Genomic DNA, 24,892 nt, shown 5'->3' with positions numbered 1-24,892 from the left:
TTGTTTTTAAGTAAATTTTATTTGGGTAATAAATGTTTTAATGAGAGAGAACTATTAACATTAGTAAATTACTTTTAGCAGTTTCATAAGGAAAATTATTCACAACTGTTGCAAATGTGAAAATACACTCAAGTCATCAAAGTGGCAGTAAAGCCTGATGCAGCAAAAAAGTTTATATTTTGTTCAAAGCATTCCCTTATTTTATATAAGATACTTAAGTCTGAAGAGAATTTTAATTCAATTCAAAGAGGATTCAGGGTACTAATTCCATTGGGTTCCCATTGATGGACTGAGAGAAGAGTGAGAATTGTTGCAGAGATTCCAGGCAGAAGTGTAACAGATTTTTTTGGGCCACTTTGTTGACAGCAAATAGAGTAGCTTATGTTCAAAAGTGGTGACTGTGCATTTAAAAATTAGCCCAGCGATATTCCAGAATTCACTGACCTGACCTCAGATTCTAAGCTACTGTCTTGGAAATTGGCATTTTTATTTGCTAGTAGGGTTTTCCAGGATCTGATAGCACCAGAATGCCCTTCGGTCTTCACTGATTCTTTGAGTTACACTCCCGATCTCAGATCATTAGAGTTGCTTAGCAATGAATGACTAGAAAGAATTTTTTTTTCAATGAAATAATTCTCCCAAGGCTAGTGCTCTAAAATGTGGGAGTGCTTTGAACCAAGTATTCCCCACAGATTTTCTTTCCCCTTTAAATCTTTAAAATTGAAGTACACAGTGAACATGGATTGAAAAAAGACACATTACATTAATACCTGAAGAAATTCAGATTTCTATAAGTTCTGTGTAGACATTAAAAGACATGGTGCCTCTGGCAGGTTGTGTTACATATATACACCCCATCCCATCATAAGTAATGAAAATTCATTATGTAAACATTATACTTGATTATTTAATTAAGTAATCTCACAGAAAAACAAAATCTGTAAAAAGTAATGATCAAAGCCAGCAGCAAATTTTCAAACTGCTCAATACTATTACTCAACAATAGTTGTTTGAACTTTTATCATCTATTAAATAGAGATGCCCCTCAATGCAACTTTAACATTCAGATAATTGCTCTTTTATCAATATAACAGCTAGATTTGACTCCCTCAATTTTTTTTAAAGAGACATTCTACCATTCAATGCATTCATCAGCCCATGTTTAATATTGTAGTGTACCTTCTACAATGCATGCTTAGCCAATTTTAAAGTTTATGTGATGATACCAGCTTCAGTTTTAGATTTTCTGCAAGCTTGTCCATGAATTGGAAGGTGTTCAGATAATCAGAGCGTTGCACTCTTCAAAAACAAAATAAAATTAGTGAATTTCAGTCAAGAATTATAGGAATACATGCTGAAAAAAGACATCAGTTGATTTTTAAATTAAAAATTGACTACAATTTAATTTATACTATTTTAAGTGTTTGTACTGTACCAAATGTTCATGTGCATTTTAAACCAGTGATAAATTTTGACACAGAACAATGTATAGGGATTAATTCTTAAGATATGGGAAAGCAAGTTATTTATGAATTAAGTTGGCACTATGCCATCTTCATGCTTTCCCAGATTATGTTTACATAATGTTAATGTTTTATCCTGGTTATTTTTTTAGGTTCAGTGTCATTGATCACTCTGATTAGTTAAACTCAGGTCTCCCACGAATCAGAATGCCTTTACCGACCCAATATCAAGGTAAATCTAGCAATGACCAGGAGTCAAAGAAAATGTCATCATCTCTGTATTCCAATTTACAGAATCATAAATGGTTACAGCACAGGAGGAGGCTATTTGGCCCTTTGTGTCTGTGCTGGCTCTCCAATGAAGCAATTTACATAGTGCTGCTACCCTGCTTTTTCTCTGTAGCCCTGCATGTCTTTTCTTTTCAGATAATAATCCAGTTCCCTTTTAAATATCTCCATTAAACCTGCTTCTACCACACTCGGGCAGTGCACCCCAGATCCCGACAACTTGCTGCGTGAAAGAGTTTTTCCTCATGTCTCCATTGCTTCTTTTGCCAATTACCTTACCTCTATGCCCTCTTGTTCTCGATTCTTGCGCCAATGGGAACAGTTTTTTACTATCCACTCTGTCCAGATCTCTCATGATTTTTTATACCTCTATCAAACCTCCTCTCAACCTTTTCACCAAGGAAAACAATCCTAATCGCTCCAATCTATCTACGTCACTGAAATTCCTCATCATTGGAACCATTTGTGGATCTTTACTGTACTCTCTCTATAATGCCTTCACATCTTTTCTGAAGTGTGGCTCCCAGAATTGGACATGATACTCCAGTTGAGGCCAAACCAGTGTTCTATACAAATTTAACATAACCTCACAAATATATACATCATATGATCCCTTAGACTTCAACAGCAGGAAGAATAATGATAAGTAGACTGTGATTTTGGTAATGAATCACTAGACAAATTTATTGAAAATAAAACAAGTAAAAGAACATTACTCAATACAGATACTTATAGTGCTAATCTTAATGTCAAAAGCAACAAAAGTATATCATCTGTGCCACTCTTAAACACAAGACCAACCCTCATTCCGAGGTCCCTTATTTCTTCTATTGTAAGACTTCATGGTAGTGAATACCAAAGTCCTCAGACTAGGTTTAAACCCTAGTGTCCTCAAATTGACCAGTGAATGGAATGCAGGAAAATAAAAGTAGTCCTACAAATGCCACAGAATTACCCAACAGCAGTCGACACAATCATAGATTCCTCACAAATCTGACTACAATCTTCGAAACAAGTACATTTACTAACCAAATCCCCCTCCACAAGATGTCAATGACAGAATATCTGAATTAAATGGAAAGGTTTGTTTCTGAGAAACCCATTGATCTGTTTGTACCACTATGTTAAACAGTATTTTAGGATTCTTCCACCAATGGGAACACTTGTTCCATCAATTATCAAGGACACTGCTTGGGACAGAAAATGGTAGTGGGGGTCTTTAACTTAGTATATTTAACTACCTTTTATCCCAGTGGAACAAATTAGTGCTATCATATCAGACCATAATGAATATTTCTTCCAATTTATGATTCAGCAGATAGTGTTAACCATGTGTGTACTGTGATTGAAAATTAACAATCCAGAATAGACTTTGTCACATCAAGAAAATAAGTAATAGATTTACAAGAAAAAAAAGATAGGATTCTTTAAACTGAATGAGAATGTTAGCCCCGAGCAGTATTTATACTTACTTTGGTAGACCTTTGATACATGCAGCCAAATCCTTAGTCATGAAACCAGACTCAATAGTTTCAATACAAACTTCTTCTAATAAGGTACAGAACGTCTGCAGTGCAGAGTTACCATCCAGCTTTGCCCTATGGGATAGTCCTCGAGACCAGGCAAAGATGGAAGCTTAAAACAATGGGGTGGGAAGAAAAATATTGCATTAAAAAACACTGGTACATAGCGCAAGAAAAGTCATTTTAACTAAATATTACGATTCAACAGACTGTGTTATAAACTGCATTATTATCGCAACACATTAAGTACAGAAAAATATCCTTGGGTATTTCACAGATCATGGAAGGAAAAATAAAACAAGTGATGCTGTGCTACAATGGGAAAGGTGGACCCTTATTTTATAGGCTGGAGAGAAATGAAGCATATGATTTTAGGGGGTTCCAGAGTAATTCATAGATAAGTGCGATGGGCAATCACTGCAAGACAGTATACAGGCAGATGAGTCTTGAATGTAGAGAGGATGGAAAATCAGCAAGGAAGATGTTGAAGAAATCAAATCTAGGGGCGTCAAATGGATGGATAAGGATTTCAGTGGCAATGAGAATTAATTAGTGACACAAGCAGATGACATGAGGTAAGCAGCTTTGATGATACATAGTATTTGGGATTTGAAAATTAGCTCAGGCAGTAAGGAATGAGAAATTTGTGAAGAAGTTGAAGGGAGGAGGAGGAGTATGGCTGAGTTAAAGGAATTGTGGGTTGTATGGGAGATGTGGAAGTGGTCAGAAGTCTGAAGTGACAACAGGCAGGTGAGATGATAGTATATTGTTCATAAAACTATACAGGGCTTTGATAGAGTGACTAAAGAAAAGCTATTTCTTGGGAGTCATCTATTTAAAGTAGTCACAAAAGGCATGAGAAGGGTTAGGAGAAAATTCTTTAGTGGGTGTTGAGAGCAAGGAATGCTTTGCTACAGAAAATTGTTAAGGCAGATCATTGAAGCTTCTAAGGAAATACTAGATATATTTGAAGCAGGGCAAGGAAAATTAGTTTTGGACTGTTCCAACAAAGATAACACACACAAATGACCTCCTTCTATAAATTTCTATGGTTCTAAACATGAAAATTTCTATTATCTTACAGTTCTTAAAATTAATAATTTGCAATTCACTTATCTGCTTAGTAACGGATTAATTTAGATCTCGAGTATTTTACACCTTTTTATAAACATTGTGCTTTTCACAAAACTTGGTGTCACCTACGAAGTTAAATGCTTCCAAAATAATGATCTTGAAATTAAGGAGTAAAGTCCCAATACTTGGCTGAAGCATTCTGCTGACTATATAACTGTGTAGTGGTTTTGTTAAAAGAACCAGCAACTGAGTTCAAATCCTACCATGGTAAAATTATCAAACTGAATTCAATAAATCTGCTAACGTGTAGGCTGTTGCCAGGGAAAAAATACCTGTGAAACATGCTGGATTTTTAGTAATCCATCTAGTTCACTAATGCCTTTCAGGGTAGAGATCTGTCATCTCTACCTGGTTTGGACTCCGTTCCCACACTATGTGATTAACTATTCATGCCCCCAGGGCAACTGTGTTGGGCAATAAATGCTCCCTTTTCAGCATTTGCCACATCCTGAAAACAAATTAAACTACTAAACACCACCTTTGTTTCCTCTTATATAACCAAAATACCCAGCTTATTACATTCAAAAACTTTTAGTTGTAAATTTCAAGACTCCTTACGATGTCTTCTAAAAGCCTATAGGATTGAATTTCCACAAAACTTAATACCAGTCCACCACAACCTCAGCTAAAGAACGTCAGTTTACACTTTTTTTCAGGGTTTTCGCAGCTCCTCCAGTGAAGTTACAGTGGATAGAGTGGAAGACCTCCCATGGAAATTCATCTCCTAAATATCACATTACCAAATTTGCACAACTTATCTTTCAATTAAGACAAAATGATTTGGAATTATTGCTGTAACTCTTATGATTTCTTCCATTTAGTACTTACCTTATCAAATAAACTACTGCACTTGCACAATTGAGAGTGTGTGGGTTTCTATTAAGGTTTAATATCAAATAATGTAATCCAGAATGTGTTTCAAGGCAATATACTTTGAGGCTACCATGTAATACATTGCAGACTCTGCATTATCATATATCAATGAAATAGGATGGCCATACTTGTAATTGAATTTGTATAAGGAAGGCAAAACAAAATAATTTTACCAATTGGATTGGTTGAGGTTTCCTTGCCCTGCTGGTGCATACGATAATGACGTGTCACAGTACCATGGGCTGCCTCCGCTTCTACTGTCTTACCATCAGGACAAATTAATACGCTAGTCATCATTCCCAGTGAGCCATATCCTGCACACAATTAGAAAAATATCTTCTAATAAAATACAAAATCAAAAAAAAACATATTTCAGTACACAAGTAATTAGCTATGAACATGGCCTGGAGTAACAGCTTCTAACTTTCTATCAAATAAAGCAACTGAGTAAAGACAAGAACTGAAGGCAAATCTTTTCTGAATAATTCTTGAATTTTCCAACAAAATTGTCAATCTATTTCTTTAATTGTTGGATTCGTTTGAAAAATGGGAAGTCTGGAATTGCAAGAACACTTCTGAATTTGCCAAGCATTTTGCAAGTTATTCTGATAAATAAGTGTTAGGTTAAGCTGTACAATATAATCTACAAATTTATCAGTAGAATTAGCTGTTTACTATATATTATCAAGCATAGCCTAACACAGATAAATGTAGTTGCTACTAGCAAAATTACCTTGTGCAATTGAATCAGATTGCACATCACCATCGTAATTCTTACAGGCCCAAATGAAGCCTCCCTCAGATTTTAGTGCTTGAGCTACCATATCATCAATTAGTCTGTGCTCATACCAGATTCCTTTAGCCTCAAACTGTGCTTTGTACTGTCTGCAAGAGAAAGCAATTCTTGGTTAGAGAAAAATGTTTTCATGGCCTAAAACAAAGATGTACAATTAGCCTTCTTACCTCAACAACTGTACCATAAAGTCAAACTTTCCAAGTGTTTAAATTTACACTGCCCTCCTCTTTTTAGGACCAAAATGTTGTCTCCTGTCACTGTGTTTCTTACTTTAGTTGGTGGGCTAGCCAGTTTGGTCCACAGGTTTCTTTATGGACCACTGCCATAGTGATCATGTTTCTTGTTCACTAATCAAGGAATGACATGAGCTAGTAAGCCTCAGCCCAAAGTGCCCATCCCCTTTTGCAACTGAAGCAGTTTCAAACAGTAAGGTTCCTTGCAGGCAAGTAAAATAATGAAATAGGAGAGAAGCGATTGTGGCAGGGAGGGAAAGAAAAACATTTCTGAAATGGTTATTTCAAAAAAAGTTACTTTTCATAGATTTCCTGGAATATGTCCTTGAATCGTCCATCATATCTCTTCAGAATGGTATTCTTTGTGCTCATGTATAATGGCCAACCTTTAGCAAGAGCTTGCTGGAAGGAGCTATGAGCGAAGTCCCTAATAGAGGAGTCAGTGTTGTACATTCCCAAAGCAACTCCTCCCCCATCTGTAACAGAAAGCAGCTTCAGTAACATTTTTACAAAGCCGCATATACCAAAAGTAGTATTTTATGTTTATCATAACTGTTTTTGGATCTTAAATCTATTGTCCAAAGAATCTTTCAATTTCTACATCCTCTTTCATCCCACTCCTTTTCTGTTTACAAGTGTAAAAATGAATCCAATTTATAATCATGAAGCAGTGTTGAATTTTCTTTCCATTCCTCCAGGACACTGGTGACTTAGCAATAAACCTATTTTATTTCATGAGTTCTTCTCAGTTGTGTACATTTTCTTCTTGCTTGCTACATATATCCTGACCAGGTTTACCCCTGGGTGGGGTAGGAGGGCGGGGGGTGGAGGGAAATTAATTTTGTTATTTTGTTTCTTTCAAAACTGCGCAGCGCACAAGAAATAGTGTTGTCAGTGTAAGCTGCTTGATGCCAGTATGTAAAAAAGTGTTACTGAATGTGTCTCAATCTTATTTGCAAGTCAAGCATTAACAGTACTACAAATTTGAAATTGAACACAAACTACTCAACTTAAAGAATCGCTTCACATGCACAGAGCAGAACATGTAAAAGTACAGATTTCATAAAGTACGCATCTTCAAACCTTACCTGTAAAATTATGAACAGCATATGTGACAGGCTCACCACTATGCTCGGGTATGTATTTAATTTCAACTGTACCAGGACCAGGTACAACAAAGTCTGTAGCTCTGTACTATGAACAAAAAATATATTTATGAATAAATTTGAACCAAAAACATCAATGTTTAAACTTTAAGGGCAGAATTTTATGGCCCCGTTTCGGCGGGGATGGGACCATAAAATGCGGTGGGCCGTTATAAATCCCATTGATGACAGCGGGAACGTAAAATCCCGCTGTCGTAAAATTCTGCCCTAAGTTCTGCAAACCACATTCAGTAGGATGTTTAACTATAGGAACATATGAACATAGGAGCAGCAGTAGGCCATTCGGCCCCTCAAGCCTGCTCCGCCATTTAACTAGATAATGGCTGATCTTCTACCTCAACGCTATCTTCCCGCACTATCCCCGTATCCCTTAATGTTATTGGCTTCTAAAAATCTACCGACCTCTGTTTTCAACATGCTTAATGATTGAGCCTCCGCAACCCTCTGAGGCAGATAATTCCAAACATTTACCACCCTCTGACTGAAGAAATTCCTCCTCACCTCAGTCCTAAATGGCCTACCTCTTATTATGAACCTGTGTCCCCTGATTCTAGACCCCCCGACCAGAGGAAAAATCCATCCTGCATCTACCCTGTCGAGCCCTATAAGAATTTTATGACTTCAATGAGATCACCTTTCCTTCTTCTAAACTCTAGGGAACACAGGCACAGTCTCCTCAATCTTTCCTCATGGAACAATCCTGCCATTCCTGGAATTAGTCTGGTGAACATTTGTTGCACCCCCAAATGGCCAGTATATCCTTCCTTAGGCAAGGAGACTAAAAATGCACACAATACTCCAGGTGTGGTCTCACCAAGGCTCTATATGACTGCAGCAAGACCTCTTTACTCCTGTACTCAAATCCCCATGCAATAAAGGCTAACATATGATTTGCCTTCCTAATTGCTTGTTGAACCTGCATGTTAGCTTTCAGTGACTTATGAACAAGAACACTCAGGTCCCTTTAGACATCAATATTTCCCAATCTCTCCCTACTTAAAAAATACTCTGCATCTCTTTTTCCTACCAAATCTAGTTCCAGTAGAGCTAGAATGATAAAGTTCATCAGCCAAAAAACCCAGATTAGAAAACTAGCTAAACTCTTTACAAGCAGTAACGATACAGTTAAAATAGCACTATATTTCAATTTATTGTATTTGTTTATTTTCCTTCCTTAAGAAGACATTAATTCCTTGTTGGAGTGCAGTTCCCCACGATCAGTTATCATCTGGGGTCTCACCCAGGTGACCATTATTTCTTAGATTCAGAGGGCAATCACAGCTGAAGGCAGTTCCATCATCACCTAATAGTCATGCATGCACTTGTTATTTTAGTGTAAATGTATTCACATCTAATATCAAGATTGAAAATTACCAACGAGTAACAAAAAGAGTGTTCTCCAATCATCCCTAACTCAAATGAGCATTTATAATCCTAATTCAATTGTGCATACTATTAATATTTTGAAAGACGATTTTAAATCTTCATTGTTGACCCATCTTTTGACATAAAAGAAAACATTTTCTTCGCTGATTCCAACTACAATAACTCTCCAATTGAAAGATGACCAGTGACCTCACGATTGCAGATACAAATATTGATATTTGTTTGCATACTGCAATTCTATATGTATGATTTTCAGCCCTGAAAAGATCATGTCAAGTCTGTTTAGAAAATTAGCAATTATGCTCTACATAGGGTTGAAGGTATTCAGTTAATAGTTCCTTGTTACCCTTATTGTTTCAAAGAGAATATTGGGGAGAAGTTTATCTTTCTTAATTCATCATGATTTCTAGACGAGAAGCATTTTCAATCTTACTTTTTGAATAAATCACTTCCAGAAATGTATCTAGTAGCTTCTTCAAATTCATCTGTACTAATGACGTCAATGCCACGTCCCGATATCATCACCCAGCCAGTTTTTATAATGTGCATGTTCTGTTCAGTTTTGTGAATTTCTAAGCAATTGCAGTTTCCCCTTCAAGTGTGCATTCCCCAGATTCTGTATATTTATTATCTTTTGTACATTTCCACTGTCCATTTCTCAAGGCAGCAAAAATTGGTTACCATAAGAGATTTGGGTGAACCCATGTTCTAGCAGTTTGCTTCTGATCTCTCTTGTCTGTGGCATTTCTCAATAAGTATTTCCCTCAAACAGGATTATGATATGATAGGAATACTTACCTGCAGGTCAATGGTATTTTAAAAATTAACTTGAAAAGGTATATTTGACTAACCAGTGGAATCGGGACATACAGATCTGTACAGAACTGTATTTCACACATTCACACTGCCTACATTGGCTAATACTAAAATATTGGACAAAATTTTCCCTGCATATTGGAAATAGGCTAGGAGGCAGAAGGGGTCAGGATATCACAAGGCTCAAGGCAATCGGGAAGTGTCAGCATGGTTTTGAGAAAGGAAAATCATGTTTAACTGATTTATTGGAGTTTTTTGAAGGAGTAACATGCACGTTGGATAAAGGGGAGCCTGTAGGCGTACTGTACTTGGATTTCCAGAAGGCATTTGATAAGGTGCCACAAAGGTTATTATGGAAAATAAAAGCACGTGGTGTAGGGGGTAACATATTAGCAGGGATAGAAGATTGGCTAGCTGGAAGAAAGGAGAGAGTGTGCATAAATAGGTCTTTTTCAGATTGGCAAGGATGTGACAAGTTGAGTCCCACAAGGGTCTGTGCTGGGGCCTCAACTTCTTACAATTTACATCATGACTTAGTTAAGGGGAGTGAAGGCATGGTAGCTAAATTTGCAGATGACACAAAGATAGGTAGGAAAGTATGTTGTGAAGAGGACATGAGGTGTATATGAGTCACAAAAAGTTAGTATGCAGGTACAGCAAGTAATTAAGAAGGTTAATAGAATGCTATCCTTTATTACGAGAGGAATTGAACACATGAGTAAGGATGTTATGCTTCAGTTATACAGGGCATTGGTGAGACTATACTTCGAATACTGTGTGCAGTTTTGGTCTCCTTATTTAAAGAAGGATGTAAATACATTGGAGGCGGTTCAGAAGAGGTTTACTAGATTGATATCTGGAATGAGTGGATTGTCTTATGAGGAAAGGTTGGACAGACTGGACTTGTCTGCACTGGAGTCTAGAAGATTGAGGGGTGACTTGATTGAAGTATACAAGATCCTGAACTGCCTTGACAAGGTGGAGATGGAAAGAATGTTTCCTCTTGTGGGTGAGTCCAGAACTAGGGGGCACTGTTATAAAATTAGGGGTAGCCCTTTCAGGACAGAGATGAGGAGAATTTTTTTCTCTGAGGGTTGTGCGACTTTGGAACTCTCTGCCTCAGAAGGCAGTGGAGGTGGGGTCATTGAATATTTTTGAGGCAGAGGTAGACAAATTCCTGTTAGGCAAGGGAGTCAAAGGTTATCAGTGGTAGATGGGAATGTGGAATTCAAAACATAAGCAGATCAGCCATTATCTTATTGGATGGCAGAGCAGGCTCAAGGGGCCGAATAGTATACCCCTGTTCCTGTTTGTTATGTTCTTATGTTATCACTATGGAAGGAATCAGGATGGAAACTCAGTGTGGGGGTTATTTTATGGGGCCTGCAAAACCGGAAAACTTGACGGATATTAGGCAGCAGCCGAAATTTCACTTTCCTGACAGAGAGTTCAAATTTAGAGATTATCTCAGCAGCGTCTTTGTGGCAGATTGGATCTCACAACGTCCCGTGGCAGTTTCCTACTTGTAATACATTTGCATGCCATGAATACTCATTATATTAAAATCTTTTGTAATTACGTCCTACCTTCATATTAAAGTCAGTGGCGGAAGAAAATCTCATAGCACCCATTTCACATTCATTTAAAGTTGGCATGCAACAGTTGGCTTTGTATAATTGTGTCTGAGGTCAGTGATTTTCCTTTGTGAACTCTGCGGCACAAATGGGGGGAGCAGGTGAATGGCAGCTTGCATAGAGGCTCGGGAACAGCAAGGATGAGTCAGTGTTTAGGGGTGTTTGGGGTGGGTGGTTGTTGTGGCATGGGGTTGGGGGCATGCAGGAGTGAAGTGAGAAGGGCCTGGCATCCTGGGTATGGTGGAGGGGGGTTGGCGTGATGGCAACGGTCAGTCAAGGAAAGAAAATGAGAAAACTGAAGGGCACTGTCAGTGCTGTCCACATGTGGGTCCACCTCAGGGTGTTAGCTGGCAGAGTCCTTACAGGGCTTTGGGTTCACCCACAACATTTCAGTTATCCCCACTGAGAATGATCTCGGACAATGTCCTTTACAATGCATAGAAGGGAGGGCCAGTTGAGGCTGCAAGTTCAGCCACATCCACAGCTACAGAGTGGCGAGTACGACAGTGAACATTCAATCAAATGTAAATACAAAAACACAGCATCATTTCTTCCACAGTAAAGAAATGTCCCTTAAACTCCATGTAACTATCAACGCATGCCAACCTTGAGGCGTGCCAATACATTTAGCTCTCTGAGTAAGCTAGTCTCAACAAATAATGATGATGCACACATGAATAAAGTGAAACCAATGTAATGTGAAATATTTGCAAGTAAAATTTAAATTTGAAAAACACCCGTCCCACTTCTGTGCTCACAATGGGTCTTATGTCAATGGAGATTGAGCAGGGCAGGAAAGTTGTAACCATGATGAAGAGCCTCCCAGTTTGACCAGGAGGCTCTTTATAGTCTGCCCGTATCTGCTGCATTGTCAGCTAGCGGCGGGTTTCTCCATTGAAGAACTTCCCCTGCTGCGTGATTACACATCTCCCCTGCACGTCTCTGGCACTTTAAATTTTAATTAGAATCGTGTAGGAAAATGCAAAAAGCGAGAGAGCATACGCGGCACACACTTCTGGTTCCGCCATTGGAAAAGATGCAACACAGTTAAAATTCCGCCAATATCTTCATGTCGCAACCGGATATTGTGAAAGGTGGCCAGCATGACAGGAGGACCTCGTGCTCTTACACAAGGCAATTGCCTTCAATTTGACCAGGGTTTCCAAATTTTTTCAAGTGTGCATGGGAACCAATGAGCTTCAGCATCTTGCCAGATATAAAGAGGCGGTGAGCCAGCAGGTGGTCAGTTCTGACTCTAGTCGACAGCCATCATGAATCCTATCATGGCTTGGCTGCAAGGACGGAACAGTGTAGGCATTGGCATTGTCAATCAAGAAAAGGGAAAAAGTTCCCAGAACTGCAGGGACATACTGTCAGAATGCCATCTCACAGCTGGCACTTGTGTGGGTAAAGCAGGGGGTAAAAGGCCCTAGAGACCAAGTGCATCTAACTGCCATGGACCTCTTTCAATCAGGCTTTGAGATCTCCAGTGAAGAGGGGTATCAGAAAGGGAAAGAGTTGTAGCCACAGGCAGCAGGGCAAGCCATCCAATGGGTCAGCATGAGTGCCAGCCTTGTGGGGGGTGGGGGAGTTGTGGGAAATGCAGAAGAAGAGGTTACCCATCACAGAAAGTATATCAACTGAGGCTCAGTTACCTTCAAATGTCAGAGCAATGGTCTCACCGAAGACTCTAGAGGGGCTATCATAGTACTGTGTGCCACAATGGAGTCCCATGGAAAGTAATGACCACACAATGTTAATGACGCTGAAGGTCACTTCAATGTTGATTTTTTTTATGCCTCAGGATCATTCCAGGGATGTAATGGAGACATATGTGGGATCTCTCTGTTTACAATGCGATGTTCAGGAGGGCCAGCCAAAATATGCACTTCCATACCATTCTGGCTAGTCAAGCTTAGGGGGCTAGAGGGTTTAAGGCCATCGCTGGATTCGGTCTGTTCTGCACCGCCCCACCCTGCAACTTTGCAGGGTATAATCAACACCATCAAAGCACCCACTGACCAGGCTGCAGGGGCTTCCACTGACTCAAACAACTGGTTTGTGACCACCAGAAATGGTTTCTGCAGGTATGTGCACAGTTTCTGGGAAGCAGAAACAACATTTATATACTAAAGGTATTCACATACTTCTCAGGCTCCCGGTGCGCCTTCAAGGATGGATACTGGGTGATAAGTGCTACCCCATTGGAAATATGGTTAGTGACACCTGTGAAGAATCCTAGAACTGCTGCAGAGGAGAGGTGCAAAACCTTCCCTGTGCAACTCATGTGACCAATGACAGGCCATAGTGCCTATCACGATGTGGTTCAGATGCCTAGATAAATCTGGCAGAGACCAAAATTATTGCCTAGCAATGGTCTCGCATTTCATGGTGGTATGGTGTGTTCTGCACAACCTAGCACTATTGAGGGGAGAGGCTTTGAACAATGGGAATATCGTGCAGTGCCCCCCCCAATGATGATGAAATGTAGTAAGATGATGAAGGCAGACCCCAGGAACCTTGGGAAGGTGCCATGAGATAGACACAGGGGAGGCTCAAGACACAAGGCACATTTTACATGATCCTGAATGACAGTTCTCTGTAATTAAGTAAAACTTCAGCACTCTGCAGCCCTGTTGCCACTTCCATCATTGACAGTGGCATTTACTCACATCCAATAAGATGTTAGATTGCAGCATGAGAAATGCATTGACCTCACACAGTGTGGTCCTGCCCATCAGACCCCATGGTGGAGCCAGGGTATATTTTTATTCTTTCATGGGATGTTGGTATCATTGGCAAGGCCAACATTTGTTGCCCAAGCCTAGTTGCCTTGAACTGAGTGGCTTGCTGGGCCACTTCAGAGGGCAGTTAAGTGTCAACCACATTGCTGTAGATCTAAAGTCACAGATAGGCCAGACCAGGTATGGATGGCAAATTTCCTTCCCTAAAGGGCATTAAGTGAACCAGGTAGGTTTTTATGACAATCAATGATAGTTTTATGGTCACCATTATTGAGAGTAGCTTTCAATTTCAAATGTTTCAAATGCAATGGTATATTAGGCTTTATTGCAAGGGGATTTGAGTATAGGAGTAAGGAAGTCTTACTGCAGTTGTACAGAGCATTGGTGAGACAACACCTGGAGTACCGTGTGCAGTTTTGGTCTCTTTACCTAAGGAAGCATATACTGGCCATAGAGCGAGTGCAATGAAGGTACACCAGACTAATCCCTGGGATGGCAGGATTGTCCTATGAGGATAGATCGAGGAGACTAGGCCTGTATTCTCTAGAGTTTAGAAGAACAAAACGTGACTTAATTGAAATGTACAAATTTCTTACAGGGCTCAACAGGGTAGATGCAGGAAGGATGTTTCCCCTGGTTGGGGGGTCTAGAATCAGGCGACACAGCCTCAGAATAAGAGGTAGGCCATTTGGGCCGAGATGAGGAGGAATTTCTTCAGTCAGAGGATGGTAAATCTTTGGAATTCTGCCCTGGAGGGTTGTGGAGATTCAATCATTGAGTATATTCAAAGCAGAGATCGATAGATTTTTAGATACCAATGACATCAAGGGATAAGGGGATAATGCGGGAAGATGGCAGCAAGGTAGAAGATCAGCCATGATCTAGTTGAATGGCAGAGCAGACTCGAGGGGCTGAATGGCCTACTGCTGCTCCTATGCTCCTATGTTTAATCATTTGAATTTAAATTCCACCAAATGCCCTGGTAGAATTTGAACCAAGGTCTCCACAGGATTAGCCTGAGCTTCTGGATTACTAGTTCAGTGACATTGCCACTATGCAGCCATCTCCCCTATACCCTATCCTGATGTCTCAGCAGTCCGCAAGGAATGCAAGGAAACCTCTTGAGTTGCCACATCACACACTTATTCGCGATCAAAAAATTTGCACACCAGCATGCTTTAACAAAATATTAACCTTTGAACCCAGGGTGTAGCTAAGTGCTCTTCTTAAATCTCTAATGTGTTCTTCTACATTGAGCACCCCCCCACCCCTGCACTGCCAGCTGAAACAACGGAGACAGGCTGCTGACCTTGCTGCCCTTGGTTTTCGATGACCTGGACAGTCATCCTCTGGCTGCCAAAGGCCTGGAGGGCCCAGGCAGATCAAAGGTCTTCTCCAGAAGTGCAGGTGCCTCATCTTTCATCGCAGCTAAATGAGGCGCTAATGTCACAGATAGGAGTTACTTTCCCAGCCAGGAACACCCTGAGAGGTACCCCCTGATGCTTCAGGTAGCCATTCCTCTATCCTTTCAGGGCACAGCTATACCTCCCTGTACACCTGAGGAGTGCATGAACCTGACAGTGAGGCCACACATCTTACCCAGCCATTGCTGCACGAAGTTCATGGAGTTGTCAATGGCACGCATGTCTGCATGCACCTCCCGCATCCACTGGGTGGTTTGCTAGATATGGTTCTCCATAAGGGGCGCCAATCTCTTGATGGAGGAAGCCAAGCGCAGGCATGCCAGAGACATGGTGATACTGATAGCCTGGATGGACTCTTCCAACATCTGTGTCAGGGTGTGCATAGCCTCTGGAGGCTCCGCCAGATGTTCCCTCATCTGTCTGTATTCCAGCATCTGCCACCTTGCTGACGACTCCAGAGACAAGTCGTCAGCCTGAGGCGGTGCATCACCGGGCCCTCCCAGACTCCTCAACATTGTAGGTGGCCTCAGCTGTCACATTCTCAATCAGCTACCTGGGCACGCCAATGCTGGATTCACAAGATTATGATCCCATATCTACTCACGCCGATATCCACCAACATGAGTATCTGCGCTGGTAGAGGGTGCAGGGAAGTGAAGTGACAGTGCACCCTCTGAGGATTCCTCCTGCTTCTCAGAAGTGGACAGCTGTCCCCCATTCTCTGGAGCCATGTGCTCGTCTTTGACCTGTGTGAAAGAGACTAATTCGAGGATAAGGCACATTCCTTAATAGCCTATCCATCAGAATACTCAAGTGTTGAGCGCATCCAACCTGTGGTGGATAGATGGGCACTATACATCATGTTCACTATAGGTTTTCTTGTGCTCATCCATTCGGCCACTCGCTCTCTTGTGTCTCCACTCCTGTCTCACCATCAGGGATGGAACAGCCCCCTTGCTGGCCTCCAGGTTCCAAAGCTGCCTCTTCAATGGAGGTCGGGTTTGTAAGGTAAGGGAAACCACCACAAGTCTTAGCCCTTCCCTTAGCTTTGTGAACAGTCGTCTCCTGTAAGCACCATTGCTAGTCACCCAATGAAGGCATGTACAACACCTATGCTGTTGGCTATCTGACTGTCCATGATGGTGCCACAGGAATGCCTCCTGTAAATGGCTTCTCAGAAGCGGCAGTGCAGGAGTCAACTCTGTTGAGATGCTGGTATGCCTATGGCACTGGGCTGCCTGCCTCTCTTTCAACAACTCGGTTGACATTCCTTTTCTAATAAGCTCACCCTCAAATGCATAGCTACATGTAAGCTCCTAAGGAAAGCAATGCGTGGTGCACTCACCTTGGCTGATCACATGATGTCATTAATCCTCTTGCGGCACTGCAGCTGGCATTGCAGCCAGGTTCAAGTGATCACCCCACGGCTGCCGACTTCCTCTGCAATCTCCATCCAGACTTGCTTGGTCTGGTGGGCAGGTCTCCTCCTCCCGTCCTGGATAAAGAGGACTTTCCACCTCACTTGAGTAGCCTGGAGGAGAATCTGCAGGGATGCATCATTGGGATCTTCCCTCTGCCATTCTTTGATAGATCTTCTTTATCAGGTCTTCCACTAAGGCTTCTTTTTGGTCGCATCAATCTCAGTGAATGCTCGCAACCTTTTAAATATGGTGTCACTACTTCCAGCGATGCCTCCTCTACCCCCAGAGTTAATTGCCAGCCATCACAGAATTCCAGTCTTTAGCCCTCCTCAACCCAAGCAGCAGTGGAGCTGCTTCCAGTCCTAGCAGTGGGACCTCCGACCTTGCTGCAAAATTCAGTCCACAATCTTTGTACTATAAGTTTGGATAAGAACTTATAAATTTATTTGGTCTTTTCCTTCTAGAATGCCTCTCAATACTGATCTCACAGGCATGCTGCATTATGCATTACACCCTTCAGAGGCTTGTGCATGTTAAGTGTCGCTTATGCAAATATGACCTCCAATCTTACCTCAGGGACAGTAAATTATACTCTGAGGATGACGAAAAAGAAAAACAAATGAGGAAGAAATGAGCCAAGAAAGGTATGAGAAGAAAAGATGCAGAACCAGTAAAAGGAAAATGGCACAATGGAGAAATAAGGAAACAGAGAGAAAATAAAGTGCACAAGGGAAGTACAGGATGATGCAACCTATTGGGAAAATCAGTGAAAAAGATCAAAATGGGAAAAACATTTTAAGTATGAGTATTTCTTCTAAGTAATAATCAGATGTCAATTAAACTAAAAGTTGTGCATAATTTAAAATAATATGTAAGATCTGTTGAAATGAGGCTTGCATAAGGATTAGGATTCACACTATTTATATAAAACTGACATCAATCATTGGACTTGTTGTCCTCCTCATCTCCAATTTGATTGCACAATATACAAAATTGCTTTGCAAAGCAAAGTTCACATTTGCTTTCATGATTCTTTTGGCACACCAGGATCACATGTATGCTGTTGCAACATTGTTTGCAGATTCTGCGTAAGTATCAGTGTTTGCTGCAACTCAAAGTTTAAAACTACCATTAAATTGTGCCAGTCCATGCTTTACCAAAAGATACAAGTGGTAGATAAGAATGCACCATCAGGTGAATTTTGCTCTTCATTTCAAATGAATTTTTCATAAATGTAAAACTTGGCAGGTAATGTATTTCCATTTTTGCTATCTTTGCACTAGTATCCCTATTCCCTGAGCATGGACAGGGGGAAGGGACAGTTACCCATTCCACGCCATCAAAAGTAAAAACAAAGAAAGCACAGAGATAAAGACAAAAAAACTGCGGATGCTGGAAATCCAAAACAAAAACAGAAATACCTGGAAAAACTCAGCAGGTCTGGCAGCATCGGCGGAGAAGAGCAAAGTTGACGTTTTGAGTCCTCATGACCCTTCCATGAAGACTCGAAACGTCAACTTTGCTCTTCTCCGGCGATGCTGCCAGACCTGCTGAGTTTTTCCAGGTATTTCTGTTTTTGTACAAAGAAAGCACATGCTTATAAATGATTTATAAAGGAGATATTGGAAGTTGTATATTAAGGGTTATCCAAAATATTGTATTTTCTGAAATATTACAATGATCATACACACAAAGAAAAAGGACAACACATGGAAAGTGAGGATGGGAAAGGGAATGAGGAGTGCTTTCAATATGAAGCATCCTTTCTGCTCTTTTCATTTAAGATGGGAATATATTTTAACACATATGTCTTATCAGCCTTTTCATGAGAAAATTAGAATTTCTTTCCTTTTGAAAAATATCATATTGGCTGCCATCATGGTTTCATTGATTAACCCATAAGACAGTGTTTCAGAGTAGCCCAGTTGTCAATTTGAAGGTATCCAATGCAATAAAAGCATTGAGTTTTATATTGGTCACCTCCAGATTTACATCTATGCTGGCCCAAAGCATTGTGTTTTTGGTTAACCAATGAAGGTATATGAAATGTGCCCATAACCTAGGTTATCACAGCAGCTCCAGCTAGCAAAGAATCAAAATGGCATATTTCCATGGACAAGTAAGTAACCCCTCCTCCATACAAATCAAGGGAGACAAGTGTCCTGTACCGAGAAACTAGGATTAAATCCATTATTCCATGTATGATCTGGTCTATGTCCTATCCAGGTTAAATTTATTGCCAAGCCAAAAAAGAAAAAGAGAAAAGTTTACTGGTAGCAGACCTATTTACAGTGGAGATTGGAAACTCACATTTGAGTAGTTATGTTCAAGTATAAATGTGAGTAATTACAGCAACATGCTAATGTCAGTGTAGGAATGATATCTGTACTCATCTATATTTGAAATAAAAACGTTAAATTCAAGGTTTTTCAAATTAACGTGATCCATTTTGGTTACGATCAAACTGACACTCCAATTACTTTACCAAAATGTCATTGACAGTTATCACAATTTTAGTTCCAGGTCAGTTAATGAGATGGTATTGCTGTCAAAGCTTCAGAACCCAAAAGGTACTTTTTGTGACACCCTGATGTTGTTGCATAACATATTGACACTAGAAGTAAGGGCCATCATGCTTTCTGGCCACTAGAAAGCTGAATGGCTCCTTGAAGAAATTTTAATGTAGATATCCCAGAAAAGGAAATGAATGAAGAGAAAAAACTTTTGGGTCTGTTTTCAATCGCTTGTTACAAGGCTTTGGTGGAAATGCTGGAGCAAATGCTGCACATTCTTCAGCTAACAATGTTCAAAACACTAACCCAGGTAACAATGAATATATATGCAGTTAAGGGCAACAAGGTCTTAAAAAACATACAAAATTAGCTTCAAAGATTTTTCCTTTATCAAAGACTATCAAAATAACTTACTGGGACAAAGTTCTTTTAGAGTGAAATTTAAAAGCACTATAACAAGATTGTTATTTCATCTTACTTGGTCACCATATGCATGACGTCCAATGATAATTGGCTTGATCCAGCCAGATACCAGCCTAGGAATGTTCTCACAGATGATCGCTTCGCGAAATACTGTGCCACCAAGTATGTTGCGGATGGTCCCGTTGGGAGATTTCCACATTTTCTTTAGCTTGAATTCCTTCACTCTGCTCTCATCAGGAGTAATGGTGGCACATTTTATTCCTACATTATATTTTTTAATAGCTTCAGCAGCATCGATGGTCACTTGATCATTTGTAGCATCACGGTTCTCAATTCCCAAGTCGTAACTTAAATGAAAAAAAAAAGTTAATTCATGACTCTTTTTTAAAAAAATCTGTTTGAGACATATTTGATATTGATGTTAACATTTTTCAAAATAATTTTTCTGTGCTTCTTATTTAAAAGTGCACAGGATTAAAGATTATTACTGCTTTAATAAAACACATTCAGGACAGTTACGAATTTATGAAAAAGCACTTCTGCGTTCATTCAAGTGACTGCAGTTTCTGGTTCAGACTGAGTTTTGAAGTTAATCCATAAAATTAAAACTAAAAGGGAAATCTAAAGGGAAATTCTCATTTTCGATCCACAATTATGTTCCAGAGAAGATGCTTCACCAACTTCCATGTTTCAACATTAAATTATCAATTAATTTTAAATATTAGTTTTGTTTATACTACACAGCTAAAAAAAACTCCCATAGGGCAAAACGTTTCCAGGAATTTTTTGTATGTGGAAACAGGAGGGAAAAAACCCCTGAAACCAGGAATTTAGTCTGTTTATTTTAAAATTCCCATTACTTTACTTTTCTTCTAGTTAATCAGCCATTACATGTAAAAGTATTTATTCCTTTCCTCGAACAAGTATGAAATTTACTAACTGAGCTTCTGCTAGTCTCCTGCAAGGCTGCCTCTGAACATCCAGTGACCATTCACTCTGTAAGACCACAAAAGCAGTTTCTGCAGTTTTCACTTTCTTGCACATTCAGCTTCAAATATGCCCCATTTGCTTTCTCCTATCAAGAACAGTCATTTTATTTTTCCACTGTCAGACACAGGTTATCCTACTCACTACACACAAAATACCTTTTCATCTGCTTATTTTTATATAAATGGAGACTGCACCTCTTATCTAATGAGACATGAGCTATCATCTTCCCACAGAGATATGCCATTTCAGGCCTCTGCTTGTATCCCAACTCAATATAAGTTATGGAAGCCTTCTTGTTTCTTTTGCATATTTTCACATGCTTTTCCCTTTGGGATAATGAGCAAGTGGTAGAAGAATTCACAGGCTGACTATCAAGTCTATGGAAGGAATTTTCATGACATCAAGTCCTGAAGCAGGACTTGAACTTTTGAGTCTTCTAGCTCGATGGTGGAGCACTAATCAAATGAGCTACAATTCATCCATGGTAACCTTCTGCACTGCCTCCATTCTGTTCCATGGTCATCCATGCTTAAACCATCCTGCAGAGTGAGCCAGAGGTTATCAAAACACTAAATTATTAGCCAATATTGGCAATCTTATTCTTTATTTTAAAAAATTGACAAGAAAAGTGCAATTGACATTGAGAATGCTCCCTTTGCCTTTCCTCTCTTTTTACTTGAAAGAATAATGACAACATGGTGGGATGAAAGTAATTTATAAAAAAACAAAAAATATTAAAATAAAAAAAAGAGATTGTAAAAAAACTTAATGCTCCAAACCTATTACTCCAAATCATTTTCTTCCTGCAAGCAAAAGAAGAACTTATACCATACACCAACTTCCACAGAAAATACTATTCCTCCATCTCCCTATTCAAAAAAAAGCAAACATGATTCAAGAGCAGAAACAGAACAAATTTCCAGAGATTTGTCTAACCACAATTCCTACAACATTTAAAGGCAACACTGGGTTACATAATCTTTTATCATTTTCTGATTTCCCAAAAAGTCAAATTAATTGAGATTAGAACATTATTTTCCACGCTGTACTTTACTATGGCAATAAGCACTCAAAGTAAAAGAAACATATACCAAAATAGCACATTACAAATATTTCTACTATATATCTTGTTACCTTAGCTGAGCTGAAAAATTCAAGCGGAATAAACACATACCAAGGATCCTAATTTAATTCCATCTTAACCAGCTGGCTAGCTGTTCAACCTTACAAATTTTACTCTCCTCTTATTTTCATTAGTGATTCAGTTCAAAGAGACAGTAGGTTAAATATAAATTCTCAAAAGTACACAGTAATCCCAAAAACTCAAATTACCAACAGTCTACATGCTGGTGACAAATTTCTATTATAAAAAGAGACGTTTTTTATTTTGTTTCAATTTTATTTTCTGAATTTCCAAAGTGAGTGTGCATCATCATTATAATTTTTTTATGTAGTCCAACAACTGCAAAGAATCACTAACACATATTTGTTAAACTTTCGTATGAAACACAGGCTAGGTTTACCGATTAATGGAAGTCATTTACTTGTAGGGAAATTATAAACCTTTCTACTCATCAGTTAATCATTTGATGCACCTATCAGGTCAACTGATGTGGCACAGGGCTAGAAATACTCACGTTTGATTTTTAGTTTGTATGGAGTTAGCAAATGTCAACCAGGGCAGTATGGTATGGTTGTGGAAAGGAACAGACATCACAATTAGCCTTATTGTAGCAAAATTATGGAAAGACACTCATCAGCCATGACCCACTATTGGTTCCTTTCCTGTAACCCCTATGAGAAGTGTGCTGTATGTGGACATCGGGGGACAGTAAGAATGAGGCTCAGCTGTAATAACAAATGTAACAGTTTCTGAAAATACCATCTGGCATGTCTCATACAAAAAGGCTTGTCAATAGTTTCAAGGCAACTAGTACTCAGCAGCATTCACCTCTCTCAGGAAAATTAAGAAAACAATCTTTTATTTAAGTATATATATCCAGTACTTCATATTATCTTGCACATACTCAGGGAGTTCTGAAAACACTTCAAAATACTCAAAACATGCTCAAAAAGGTTAACATGATAAAGTTTAACATTTATTGAAAAACTCCTTTATTTTCAAAACTCCTTTGGAAAAATACTGCATCAGTAAGAATTTTCAGTAACTCAGTGATTCAGCAATTTTTCAAGTTTTAGTTCTATACATTAACTCAAGTACTTCGCTCAGTCAGTGAATCATGTACCAATCAGCATTCCTTGTTTTATGAAATAGCAACAGAAAAAAATTAATTAAAAATACAACTATAATGTTAATTTTAATTAAGTTCCAAATGTAAATATGGGAGAATAGAAAATATTATGTTCAACATAAAATTTTATTCACTTCTTTTTGTAGAACAAATAAAAAAAGTTCAATTAATAAAAGCCACATGTTTTTAATATTCCTTAAGTTACAACCTGTGTAGGTCTATCTCCATATAGGGGAAGAGGAGCTTCTCTTTGATCAGTTCCCATATAACTCTGGTCATCTCATCCCCTTTCATTTCCACCACAGAACCAACTTGGATCTTTTTGCTTGACATCTTTTTTAGTTTCTGCAGAAAAAAATAGCCACTGATGACAAAAGAGTCCATTTAAAGTATTTTTTCTACTAAAAGCAGCATACATGGACACAAATCTGTGTTAATCACTTAATCTAGATGCTGTGCTGCCCTTTTAAGATCATCCTTGACAAATCAGATCTCAAATTTCAACAGTTTAAGTTCATTATAAAGCCAAAGAATTTAGCATGGTTGAATTTACACCTGGAACTGGTTTTTCAGTCTTCTGAACTCCAAAAGCTGGCTTTACAACTTCCGAACACCTTTCATATTAAAGTACTAAACATTCACACCTTTTTATGATTTTAATGCAGATCTGCCTTAGTATCTTCCATTTAATCTATTACATTGCTGCAGTCTGCATCCTGTCATTTGTGACATGTTCATCTTGAAGCCACATGCAAAAAAAAAAGCTGTCTGAATTATCAGCTGATATTAGGAAATATGAGACAGGAAGAGCCAGGGAGTTGCCTACACCTTTTGCAGCCCCTACAATTTCCCCTGCCATGAGGTGGGCTCTGTCCAGTCTACTTCTGGGAATCTAGAACTCGGGTCACAATCTCAGTATCAGGAGCCATTTAGGATGGTGGTGAGGAGAAATTTCTTTAAAGGGTTGTGAATCTTTGGAATTCTCTACCAGAGCTGTGGATGTTCAAACATTGAGTATACTCAAGATACAGATCGATAGCTTTTCGGGCAATAAAGGAATTAAGGGATAAGGGAGAGAGCGCATGATGTGACAGGTAGAAAATTAGTCATGATCTGAATCAATGGCTTGAAGGGCTGAATGCTTGATTCCTTGCGTTTCTACTTAAATAGCTAAGTAGCAGGCCAACGGACAAAAGTGCAAAAGCAATCACGCTAATAGTGTGGGAAAACAAACCCACATTATTCTTTGTCCAATTACAGTATTTTCAATACAGGCGTCTCTTTTCCCGTCGCCACTCGTTTCACGGATCTTGCACTTTGCACCAATGAAACATTCCCTTCCTCCTCGTATTACAATGCTACGTGAGCCCTCGGGAGTGACGGAAAACACTAAAATTCATTGACTGGGGATCCAACCGGACACCGAGAGAGAGGAACTCAATCACAACATTCAGCAAAAAAGTCAAGGTCAAATCACCGAAGGTCGTTTAACTTAAGAACCCGAATGAATCATCAGCAAAATAAGGAATCTTCTGGGCATCAACAACAATGCTTCCTCCTGCTGCCACAAAGGAATCAGTTCATCTCCTGAAGTTTCGAGCTACTTTAAATGACATCGTTTCCAAATGACACGGCACCAAAAACGAGCGCAGAAAAGTCGCTAGCTTGGGTTAGGGATATCCCTCACCTGTGGAAAGCAATGTCGATGCAGAGATTAATTCACCTCCTCTCCGCTGCAGCCGCTCTCATCGGGCAGTGACAGTTCCAAACCGGTCTCATCACGTGACTGCGGCACCGTCCAATCAGGCGGGAT

General features: G+C 39.5%; 1 protein-coding gene across 2 annotated transcripts; it reads right to left on the bottom strand.

The window, feature by feature from the left end:
* On the bottom strand, window positions 1-24,618 carry idh1 (isocitrate dehydrogenase (NADP(+)) 1). 2 transcript variants are annotated; one of them, XM_078551731.1, is made up of 9 exons: window positions 24,517-24,618; window positions 23,288-23,412; window positions 19,893-20,184; window positions 7,399-7,504; window positions 6,609-6,786; window positions 6,015-6,166; window positions 5,455-5,595; window positions 3,224-3,386; window positions 1-1,299 (listed from the first exon to the last, which is right to left on the bottom strand). In XM_078551731.1, exons 2-9 carry the CDS (start codon window positions 23,410-23,412, stop codon window positions 1,206-1,208), a joined length of 1,251 nt encoding a protein of 416 aa, XP_078407857.1. In that variant the 5' UTR covers window positions 24,517-24,618; the 3' UTR covers window positions 1-1,205. The 2 variants fall into 2 exon arrangements, with proteins under 2 accessions (XP_078407857.1, XP_078407856.1); XM_078551730.1 differs by lacking the exon at window positions 24,517-24,618 and having other exon boundaries at window positions 23,288-23,421.
* Window positions 24,619-24,892: the final 274 nt, after the last annotated feature.

The sequence above is a fragment of the Cetorhinus maximus genome, chromosome 11 (assembly GCF_964194155.1).
Source record: "Cetorhinus maximus chromosome 11, sCetMax3.hap1.1, whole genome shotgun sequence".
Classification (NCBI taxonomy): Eukaryota; Metazoa; Chordata; class Chondrichthyes; order Lamniformes; family Cetorhinidae; genus Cetorhinus; species Cetorhinus maximus.
The sequence above is the reverse complement of the archived record's forward strand: the minus strand, read 5'-3'. Positions and strand labels throughout refer to the sequence as shown.